Source organism: Strongylocentrotus purpuratus, unplaced genomic scaffold, assembly GCF_000002235.5.
Source record: "Strongylocentrotus purpuratus isolate Spur 01 unplaced genomic scaffold, Spur_5.0 spur5_scaffold_6, whole genome shotgun sequence".
Taxonomy (NCBI): domain Eukaryota; kingdom Metazoa; phylum Echinodermata; class Echinoidea; order Camarodonta; family Strongylocentrotidae; genus Strongylocentrotus; species Strongylocentrotus purpuratus.
Window position 1 is genome coordinate 55,164,978 of NW_022145612.1, and position 12,088 is coordinate 55,177,065.

Here is a 12,088-nt window from a genome sequence, read left to right on the forward strand (position 1 = left end):
GCTTCGCCCACCTGGCCCCGCCCCCATTATTGGATACATACGTACGCGGTACACACAAGCACACACGACGTTAATTTGTAAACGTAAACATCAACTTCGGAGACTTGCTATAACCTCGCTTCATGGTCCTGGCTTTGGCTACCGTCCCCTAGTTATAATGCTTCTTCATTATATAGTGTAGCTACTATTTTTAATTTTTACAATGGATCGGAGTGGTGTAATCAGACTATTTATTGACTATTTGATGATTATAGTACTTTTATTTCCTGTAAATCCGCAAGCTTCGTTCTCATCAGGAAGCTCACTCTCACACAGGCAGGTGAAAGTGGATGCTAACCATGCCGTGGTTTCCCGCGACACACGTTCACCAACAAGTGGGTCAATATCTACGGCGCCAAGTTTAAATATCTGCGCTAAGCTCACAGACGGTGCAGAATCTAACACATTCAATTCGTCGTGCACAATGTGTGCTGTAAGTGAACATGGGGAAGACTTTAAGGAAAATGCATGTCCTCTTCATAGTCGACCAGTCAGTGATGCAATTCGAGGATGTACCTTTCAAAGTGCTTTGTCTGTGTTCAGTTTTGATGGATGCAACTTTGAGTGTGCCAATACAGATTTGACTTTGAGGGAATGGTGTTTGAGTTCACAGTTCCAAGAAGAGTTCCAAGAAGGATGTTTTTGTGATGAGTGTCGGGAAAATACTACCCTGAGATCTTGTCCAAATGGTGCAGAGTGCGCGACTATGAGCCCAGGACAAGTGCTTTGCCAGTGTAGCTCAGGCTATGTAGGCAATGGCCTGGTGTGCTATGGAAATATCATTGAGGTGAGATTAATAAGTGAATGTAAACTACTGTAGGTTACAATGAAAGCTGTTTTCTAGCTATTTACTGTGTTTTAATTTTATCATGAGAGAGAATTCAGACTTGTTATGATTTGAAAATCATTTGAGAAGTAATGCCTAATGGCCTTTGTCTTGGAACCAAGGTTTTGTCATGGGACCGAGGCATTCATAAAACCTTACTAGGCCTAGTTGTGAACTAACTACACACTAAAACCTTAATATATGTAATTAGTTTACAACTACACTGTAGTTTAGTAAGGATTTATGAATTTTGGTCATTTCTGCTCTACATTTTCAAATTGATTGCTTTCAGAGATTGGAACACCTTAATGGAGAAGACGAAGACTTAGAAGGAAGGCTCACAGACTCTCTGCAGCTCCTAGAGGCATCGTTTAAGCATCTATGGCTGCAGGATAGAGATGTCTTCTATACTGTCTTCATGCCTGTCGATGAAGCCTTCAATCTTGCCCACTCAGATGTATGTTGTTGTTACATTTATTCAGGATGCTGTGACATACATGTATCTAGGGGCATTTATGTGCTTTAAAAATATATATTTTACACTATTCAGTGTAAATATGTTTTTATAAGGCAAATTTTGCTCAACATTTGCAAATTACCCAGGTAGGGCAGACATATTAATAACAGTCTGTAATTTGAATGTAGAATTGGCTCAAGTTGTTGATTGTTACAGAATTATACTATAAAGTATTATTGTAAACAAAATAGATTGATGCATATAGTCATGTGGTATTATAATATTATTACAAACCACTAGAAAATGTAGAGCGAAACAAACTAAGTAAGATATTGTAAAGCAACGAAAGGGAAGTTCATCAATGCTATTTTTATCTACCCACTTATCAACAATTGCAGTTGGATTACTTACAGCATCAACATTTCATTCTTTTGGTTATTCTTGTAACACGATATATATTAGTTTGGAAGACAACTAGAAGCTAGTGTCATGGCAGGAAGTGACGAGAGAGCTGAGGTTTTCCTGCAAACGTTGGCCAAAGTGCACATTGTACCTGGCTATGTGGACACCTACTTGCTGAAGAGAAACAGAGATGTTTATACCCTAGCTGGGCCGAAAATTGTTGTCAGTCAGGTAAGATATGGTTTTGAGATTCAACTCTTTACAAGCTGTGATCAACTGATTGAACATGCATACATTGGACTGCCACAGTCAACTTTTGTCACACATATAATGAGTGTATATGTACAAAACTGCTCTGTACTATTTGGTAGTCTGGAGGTTTGATCCAGTGCATGTAAAGGGTTAAAATGGATTGGGTATTATCTGTCGGGATTACTGACTTTTATTTGTCAAAGAAACAGTGAGTGCATGGTGCTGAAATTGGTCTGTTCTGTCTTCATGGAAATTTTGGCCAAAGTACACATTGGATGTGGGTATTTGGAGCTTGGCAGAAAACTTGTCAGCCAGGTGAGATGTGGTTGTATTATGGAAGGGGAGGAGGGACTTTTACTATTCAAAGCAACAGAGATTAGTGGTGTATGTAAGGGAAATAAGAGTATTTGAAAGAAAATGAATTGACCCTTAAACCTCAAACCTAAAAAGATTGTGTTTTGTCATAGACTTTAAATTGGGCATGATAGCCCCCTCCCCCAAGGATCTTTTGTGCACAAAGCTCCTAAATTACATACATATAAGGTGAAAGATTGCACCAATATTTTTTTTAAAAATATGCCTCCAAGTTACTTACATGTGTTGCAAATACAGTTTTATGGGACAAATTCTCAACAATATTGTTTGTTTTTATGTTGATTTTGATTTTATTCATGATATTTAGCTTCGCTTCTTATGAACCTATTTTGAATTTCTAGTATAGAAGCTGTTTTATTATTAGTATTATTATCCAGTTTCATTTATCTCTTACTTCATGACAGGATTCACCCAACATTACCATAAGCATAGAGGGTAGTGGAGAAATGGTGAGGGTGATACACGGCGATCTACCAGCGTCAAACGGAGTGATCCACATCATCGATAGAGTTCTTCTTTCCCCTAGTGATCTCAATACAATGGTTCAGGAATCTCAGGTCAGCTAAATGAAATATTTGATTTTGGTTTTTTATTTTTTTAATTTTATTTATGGGAATCCTTTCTTCCTTCTGTCTGAGTACATTACAATGCACAGTTTGATTTGATTTGATTTGACTTGATATTTGGAAAGCCTATTGCCTGCTGGTCTTTATTGTTGGTTGGCGGGTTTGTTTTACAAGACTGCTAAGAAAGGCATGTATATGCTTGTAACTAAGTAACCAGGGGACCGACACTTTTAAATCCTCTCCGATGGACTTGGTAATGACCAATGAGAATTCATGCCTTACCATAGGGCACTAACGCATCGACTTCGTTTCGAAACCCGGGACCTCCCGGCTACAAGACCACTGCTCTACCACTGAGCCATTGCACCTCCTCACTATAAGCCTAGAGTTCTTTGGTCAACTATTCATGAGTCACTTTTTGATTTGACTTTATTTAATTTATGGGATTATTTGGATATCCTCATTTACATTCATGAAAATTTTATTCTCTTTTTAAAAGTAGAGATGACCTTCTTTAACTACAGTTCATTGCTGTTTTTGAGTAGTATTTGCATGTTATATAGAAATTTTAGATGCTATTAAAATATTAGCTAATTTAGTAACCTGTTTAGAAAGACCACCTGTCTATGTATAGACCAGTTTTTCTATTTTTTTTAACATGCTTCATTGAAAGATATATTTAACAAACCTATGCATAATGGTCACCTCTCAATGAACACTGTGCTTGTATACCTGGAGCAGTGTTGGTATGAAGGCTTTACTATACTTACAATACCTGTTGTGTTGTAATGTTACATTACTTTGGTCTTTTTTCATTATGCAGGGTTCCATCTTGGAAGTGCTTTCTAGCTACAGCAATCTCTGGACATTCGCAGGAATGATTATGGTAAGAAATGAATGCCATTACTCTCAGCCATTAAAAGTAAAACTACTCTGTAGTCTGTTCCCTACACTAACCAAATCCTCAACTTTATCCATACTCCTTAGACCAAACACTGTACATTAATCCTAGTCCTAGCCAAATCCTAAACCTTTCCTAAATTCTTATTGCAAGTTACCCTAATCCTTATCCAGTAACCCAGTATCTTTGATAGGCAATGTGCTGCAAGGAAAATGCCAAGTCACATATTCAACTCTGTAGAGGGTTTGTTCTCTGATGAAGTTTAGATCTGTGCAAATTTTTAGAGAAGTAGCAGCACAATCGGAGAGGAAAAACAGTCATAAATTCGCTTACTGAGAGCCAAAAGGCCATTAACTCTGTGTTTAAGTGCATGACTTGATGCCTAATGGCTCTCACTAGACACATTTCTTATGTGATTTTTATGAACAGAGTTCAGAAGTACTCCGGTCAGACCTGGACTCTCAGGCAGTTTCTCGCACCATCTTTGCCGTCACAGATGATGCTTTGCTACAAATGGATCCTGATCTTACTTCTTTGCTTCTCTCAACAGGTCAATGGGAAGAGGTAATAGTCAATTACAGAGAAAAGAGGAGAGGAAAGTTCAGAGAGAGAGAGAGAGAGAGAGAAAGAAAAGAGAGAGAGAGAGAGAGAGAGAGAGAGAGAGAGAGAGAGAGAGAAAGAGACAGAGAGAGAGAAAGAGACAGAGAGAGATAATGAAAAGAAAGAAAAAAGAGGAGTGCAGGAGAGGGGGAGTGAGAGAATGAAGTGAGGATGGCATAAGTAAAACAGTGATGAATATAGGAAGGAATTGACAAGAAACATTTAGCATTAAAGATTTTATGTAATGTATGTGTCACCAAAACTAAGTTTAGTACAGGAAAGAGATAATATGAAATAAAGAGATATCAAGAGGAATTCTAAAGCCTTGTTCAGATATGCCGCACTAGACTGTTGTAATTTTTTTGAATAACCCAAGTGAAATGCTTCATGTTTCTGTATCTTATAACACAGAGCTAACAGTAACTAATGTACGTGTAGGACCTTTGTTGGGTGCAGTTGCTATTCATTTACACGTTATTAAAGGTAAAGACCGGTTATGGTCATGCGATTGCATTGTGAAAGAAACGTGGAATCGATCAGAAAAGGTTGATCATCTAGCATCTAGCATCTGCAAGGTTCTGGAATCATCAAAATGATAAGAAATTTGGCCCATTCTTCGTAAAGTTACAATCACTATACACAGAAAGATGTATATGGGACTACCCTATATCTCTCACAGACCATGAGAGAAACAAATTTACCAAATATATGAATTAGTAGGCGGTTTCCCAGCAAATTTTTTATCATCATGTATTAGTCAAAACATATTCTTTCACATGATTGGTAATGAGAGCTTCCATTTCATTTTTTGAAATTGGGGCGTTTCCAATACTGGTCTTTACCTTCAAAGAAGGGAAAAAATACTGCTGACGTATATGTAAACAAGCCTTTACAAGCCAATCATGTACGTGTTCTGAAAAAACACACCATGCAGTGCTACAGTTTGGCATGAAGATGGGGATATTTGTAATAAAGTTTTCATGTACCTTATCATCTGAAATGACATATGACTTTAAGGTTATCGGTCTGTTTTAGATTTGATTTAAAATTGGATTACGATTGTTGAAAAGCCTTATATTATGCATATCTAGATTTTTTTCTTCAATCAATTGCCATTCTTCTATTTATTCCTATTCCAGTATGTGAGATATTTTATCTATCAACACATGGCTCCAATTCAGGTAAATTTGATTTGTTCTGAAAAATATGAATGAAATTATGTAACTACAGTCTTTTGTTATTACATAATAAATCTAGTTTTAAATGAGTTTGATTTATTCCTCTTTGCTTTGTCATAATAACATACAGAGAACATTGATACAATTATTTGTCAAAACTTTATGTTGAAAACCTAGCAGATTGTAAATATGATTTGTATGTGTATTGGAGTTATTTACTTTAATCTGTATACCTACTTGATTCACTATTTTTTCACAAAAAGTACTGATTTCTAGGATACCATACTGATGTTTTGCACAGTTGTTATATATGATATTTAGTGTGTGTGGTTCCAATGAATTAATTTGAAAAATACTAGTGATATTATTAAAATACTGATTTATAGGCAATAGATTACTGAAGAGGTCTGGGCCCCGTCTTACAAAGATTTGATATTAATCGCAATTTATTTGCAATTGATATCAATTGCAACCATGTACATCAGAGATAAGAGACTATAAACTTGTGATTGATTGGACGACTTGCGATTGATTTGGATCAATCTCAACCTTTTATTAGACGAGGCACTGGTGAAAAATTGAATCTGTATGAATGATCTCATTATTAATTACATTTTCTTTTTCTTTCAGTTGTCTACCCATGACTTGATGAAAGCTGGTGTTATTCAAAATTATCATCGGGAGGACTTTGAAATAAGGGTATCTGAGAATGTAAGTCAAAACTTAGGGTGTATACGGTTTCAGTTTCAGTTTGAGCTCATAGCTCTGTAGATCGTTCTGTCTGCTGCACTTGGATATTGATCTGAAGCCCCACAGACACACAGGATATGAAATAATACACATCCTTACAGGAGATATCATCTGTTGAAAACAAGAAGGGTACTAGCCTATATCTTTCATCAAAGAGATAACCCCCTTCTGACTCTCAATAGACAATATATTTTATGAGATGTAAATTTTGTTGATTTCATCGCATTTATTTGCAATCCTTTCAGAATTGAAGTAAATAAGTAATGGAAGGATAATAAGGAACACCAGTAGAGTGGACCACTTATCCTATTGCATAAATACTCTGTTGCTTAGTTGGCTTATCTTGTCATAATAGTATACTGAAATAATGAGAAACTTTGTACATGAATGAGAGGCAGGAAGGTGAAATCATCATTGTTACATTAAGAGACCAGATCTGAGGAGAATTTTAGAGTGCAAGATATCGAGAGCTTGGGCAATAAAAAGCCTGTTTCCATTAATTTCCATAAAATTGCCAAACTGAAAATGTATCTCTTAAGTGTCTACCAGACCAATATAATGTGTTTTACTTCTACACATTTATTTTCTATTTTTTTCCTCTCTAGGGTCGTATAACTGTGGCAGGGTTTGCCAACATCACATCTCCTGACATAGCAGCATCCAATGGAGTCATTCACATTGTTGATGCTATGTTGATCTCCAGTTCATTCTTCTCATTACCAGAGACTTGCTTCCGGAACCAAACAGAAGAACAGGTTAATAGTTTATAGATTAGCAGTAATATAAAAAACGGATAATGGAGGCTGTCATCGGTATGCAGAATGTTTCCATGAATTTGCCTTGGATTTGGTATGATTCATAAAAGCATATTTTGTGAAATGATACAATAAAACTTTTACATAACTGATACATACATATATAATTAGCTTGAGCACATGTTTGTGCAGCATAATGAAGACGTCAAAAATAACAGTGTACATTTAACTAATCAAAAAGTGATAGAACACAATCCCATATTTTTAATGTGTAAAGAAAGTTGACCTTTTCTCTCTGCATCAAACAGTACTTCATTATGTGAAATAAGGAGAATCCTTAACGGTAATACAAAGTTTTGGGGATTTTGAAAATTGGGTGAATAGTGATTTTTTACAATTTTGATATATTTGGATGCCCCTACGGATGTATTATAAGCCCTAGAAAATTTAGCCCCTAAAACACTTCTGCTTTCGAGAAAAATAATGAATACAAAAATTTACAGGTGCTCCCGGTAAATTTTGATAAATTTTAAATGGCGCCTACGGCTGTACAATGGAAAATACAGATGAAAATCTCAGAATATGTAGTTGTGAAATATAATTTCCAAACGGGAATAGCTAATCGGTCGATTTTAGTCAAGAAACATTGTTTTATAGCTTAATTAATATCTTGACCTTGAGAGGGAGCTATACAACATAAAGAGTGTAATATTTACAATTTCATAACTTTTGACTCGATTTCAACCGCAACAACAATCACTGAATATTGTAGGATCGCATATATGCTTCCAATATGTTCATTTGAACCAAATTCATGATCCCCATATCAAAACTTTGTATTACCTTTAATAACTCTAACTTATTTTCCTTGCTTGTTTGACTTATCCTCTCTGGATTAAATAATAGTCATTGTAGATTATAATGAGAAATCATGTTTTAAATATAATAGCAAAACACAGTGCATTTATTTGTGCTTAAGCATGTATTTTGGTATGGTGATATATATGCAAAGGTAATGTTGATAAAACCTTCGCTTTAAACTCTATATATGCTGTGGACTGAATCACTGACTGCTACATTGTTATGTTCCCTATACACTGTACATATATGTGTGCCAAAGGTTGATTGCGACAGTCCAATATTTGTTTTGTTGGTTGGCCAAAGTCAGTAAACGATTAAATTTTATTTCAATTTACAGAAGAATTACAAGTAGAGTTATCCTGATCTATATGTATTGTAATGTTTCTTTATGTTGTTTTAGGGGAGGTTATTGTGTATGTGCTGCCGAGAGCTGCAAGGGCATTAACTTGTATATTTGTACACAAAGTTAATGCCTGTCTGACTCTTAATAGACAGTATCATGGTTAATGCTTTTTCTGTTCATAATTGTAGACTTTCAGAGGAGTAATCAATGTGCAATTTAACGATTGTCTGTAACATAGTCTCTATGGTAAGGAGACAAACCTATGCGGTGTGGTTAATTGAGCCAAAGAAGATCAGAGAATGACTTTATTACATGTATAATATCTATTGACACTCTAGTTAGGGCTATGTGCTTTTTTCATACAAAGCTGCCAGGCTGAGTATGATACAAGAATACAGCCTAATATTGAAGAAAAATCCAACCTCAATAAACAAATACTCTAAAAGTAAGAAGCAGACTGGTGACAATTTGAATAAAATCAGACAAAACATAAGAAAATTATGAATTTTTGAAAGTTGTTATTATAATATGTATGAAGGCTTTAATTTTGGCTGAATGGGTAATGTCATTGTGACGAAGTGCCAGACAACTTTCTCATTTGTCTCAACATACCAAAGGACAATTTTTCAAAATGGTATGACTCAGGTGGGTTGTTTTCTTTTTAGAGGACCTATATAATAGTATGCTATCCATAATATATTTTGAGTAGTGCCCCAGGTGAGAAGGCACTTTGGAGAAAAACAGAAATTAGAGTTGGCCATGCATGCTTCATAATCCACTTTCCAAAATGCCTATTTGAGATTCCCATAGATTTAGTGATCTCATATTTCAAGCATATATAATTCTTTTATAATTGCTCCAATTTGTTTCAAACTTTGGCCATTCTAGTTCTCTTATTTTCTTCTTTCATACAAATTAACTTATCACAAAGGGTGGATTACCCTGAAAATATATGATGATGAATTTTAGCATTGTTATAGATTATTCTCTCTTTTATTTAAAGATCCAATGCATCTGCGATTTTGGCTATGAGGGCCATGGATATCTGTGTGAACCAATCAATGCGTGCCTGAGACCGCATGACTGTGATACTGAGGTAAGACTGACATAGCACCAGCAACAATGGCTCCAGGATTTATTTCATCAGAGATTTAGAGTTAATATTAGAGTTGCAATTGAGTTGGAGGTTATGTTAAGGGTTATAGTGTTGGGTTAAGTGTTAAGTCCAAGATTGAAGTGTTTGGAATTTAAAAATTAATCATAGAGCAATCCTTCCCAGAGCATTTGTTGCGGAACCTAGGGATAAACCATGTGTGTATCCAGTATTGAATGGTTGTTTAATGGTCTGTAACACAATTATAGAGGTTCTCATCTCTTTGCGTGCATATGGATTGTGATGATCGAATATGACTACATGTACGTCTTAATTCAAAATATTATGAAAAATTATTCAGATGTTGCAGTGATATTGAATGCAGCTATCACATTATATTAAAAACTTTGTATTGTTATATTGATATGACCATGAAAATGTGATAGTCCCCATGTCATTGTGTTTATTCCGTTACATGTCTCATTTTCAAAATAATCTATAATGTGTTATATGACCCCTATCGTAATATTCAATGTTGCTGCTTCTAGGCGCAGTGTGAACCTACAGGACCTGATACATATCAATGTGTATGCCCACCTGGATGGGCACTAGACAAGAACAATTGCTACTCAAACTTGGCAGTGGTAAGATGAGCATTTCGTGTATGACACATAAGATTGATTTACTATATGCATTTATTTTCATTTATTTATGAGAATTTTTTTTTTAAAAATCACTCTAACTAGTCGAAAGCTCATGGTAAAACTTTTCCAATTGCTTACATAAACTATATGGAGTGGACTTAAAGGTAAAGACCAGTATTGGAAACGCCCCAATTTCAAAAAATGAAATGGAAGCTCTCATTACCAATCATGAGAAAGACTATGTTTTGACTAATACATGATGATAAAAAATTTGCCGGGAAACCGCCTACTAATTCATATATTTGGTAAATTTGTTTCTCTCATGGTCTGTGAGAGATATAAGGTAGTCCCATATACATCTTTCTGTGTATAGTGCTTGTAACTTTACGAAGAATGGGCCAAATTTCTTATCATTTTGATGATTCCAGAACCTTGCAGATACTAGATGCTAGATGATCAACCTTTTCTGATCGATTCCACAACGTTTCTTTCACAATGCAATCGCATGACCATAACTGGTCTTTACCTTTAAGAAGATTATTATTATTATTATTATTATTATTATATAGATGATCATGTCCCAGTATTAAGTCTGTGGTAATGAGAGAATTCAATAGTTATTATGTTCATACAAAGAATCCACTAAAAGGCCCATGTTATTTTTAATAACCTAATTTCCAAATGGCTCAAGCCTACAAATTGATTGACATGTGTTTGTGACTGCAAGCTGTGTCTAGTTGTTTATTTGTATTTTCATGATGCAGGAAGAGATGATTTGGGAAATTTGATTTTCAGTCAATTATGATCAATTTTGTGTAAACTTCTCTTCTCTCGTGGTACACTCATTTGCATTCCATTTCGCACTTGATGTGATAATCTTCATATTTTTCTATCTCTCAGGAGCTGTCATCTCTCTCTGATGCTCAACTCTTTTGGCAGTTGATTCAGGTTGGTCCCTATTTCAGGAATATGATAACTTTGTACTGGTTTCTATGGTTGATGTTCTGATTGCTGTCTTTTGTATCCAAATTGATTGAAAATACAATTCACGCATATATTAACCTGCACTTGCTACTCTCCACCCAGTTGTTAAAATTGGTACCCGGTAGGATGCGACCGTCATTGTTGGCCAAACAGTTTTTGAGCATAGGTAACGCCTGGCTAGAATGCTCCCCAGGGAGTGGAGATTGTGCACACAGTGTGTGCGGGCAAGCACTGAATTCAATGACCGGGGTTATACTATAATGTAAAGCGCTTAGAGACATTTGTGATAAGCGCTATATAAAAGCTAAATATTATTATTATTAAATATTATTATATGAAAGCAATAAGTGCATTTTGTTCAAGCAAATCATTTGAAGAATGTTATACAAAGTACATCTAATGACAGCAGTTGACTAATGACAACAACAACACCAGAAGTATTAATAATAGTTGCTCATACAGGTTTTTTTCCCTAGGCACTATGTACTACTTCATTCTGCCATATACCAGGATCTTCTCCCATGCGTCGATCTGCTTTTAAAAGTTGATCATATTATAAGTGATATATATTTGATGATTATGAGAAATCTTCATTAATTTTTGTTCTGTTTGAAGGCTGTTTCCTTAGACGGCTACCTCAGTCATATTGACGATTCCCTTGGAGTCATTGTACCATCACCTCACATGTTACAACTCATCAATTCTACCACTGGGGGCTCACTGGCAGAGCGACGCATCATGGCTTACTTTGTCAGGTAACCCTTCCTTTTTTCTTTTTTTTTTTTTTTTACTTCAAAAGCATCTGAATACAAATTTCCAAGATATTTGTTTTTAGCAGAGCAAGAAAAATTGGATAAAATGCTCATAAATGACATTGATATGTACAACAATTTTTGCTTATTTTAATATTTTTTTGTTGATAGTTCTTTGTTTAAGGTAGAAGCTTATGACAACAAATAGTTTTCCATAAAAACTTCTCAGAGAAACTACTAACAGAAGACAGCATGTTCATAAATAACTTTGATTGATCAAGAAAACGTCAAATTAATTGAATTCATGTGA

At 35.2% G+C, this 12,088-nt stretch overlaps 1 protein-coding gene across 3 annotated transcripts in view; it reads left to right on the forward strand.

The window, feature by feature from the left end:
* Positions 1-72: 72 nt before the first annotated feature.
* Positions 73-12,088, forward strand: part of LOC577668 (stabilin-2) — a 34,423-nt gene continuing 22,407 nt past the window's right edge. For 2 of the 3 annotated variants that reach the window (XM_031000486.1, XM_031000487.1), the window contains exons 1-13: positions 74-826; positions 1,158-1,322; positions 1,785-1,955; positions 2,756-2,908; positions 3,741-3,803; positions 4,248-4,382; positions 5,558-5,599; positions 6,227-6,307; positions 6,952-7,101; positions 9,309-9,401; positions 9,947-10,042; positions 10,943-10,990; positions 11,642-11,781. In XM_031000486.1, coding sequence (XP_030856346.1) covers positions 203-826; positions 1,158-1,322; positions 1,785-1,955; positions 2,756-2,908; positions 3,741-3,803; positions 4,248-4,382; positions 5,558-5,599; positions 6,227-6,307; positions 6,952-7,101; positions 9,309-9,401; positions 9,947-10,042; positions 10,943-10,990; positions 11,642-11,781 — 1,961 coding nt within the window. In that variant the 5' untranslated portion in view covers positions 74-202. Of the gene's footprint in view, positions 827-1,157; positions 1,323-1,784; positions 1,956-2,755; positions 2,909-3,740; positions 3,804-4,247; positions 4,383-5,557; positions 5,600-6,226; positions 6,308-6,951; positions 7,102-9,308; positions 9,402-9,946; positions 10,043-10,942; positions 10,991-11,641; positions 11,782-12,088 lie in introns of all 3 variants that reach the window. The other variant, XM_031000488.1, reaches the window with a different exon arrangement.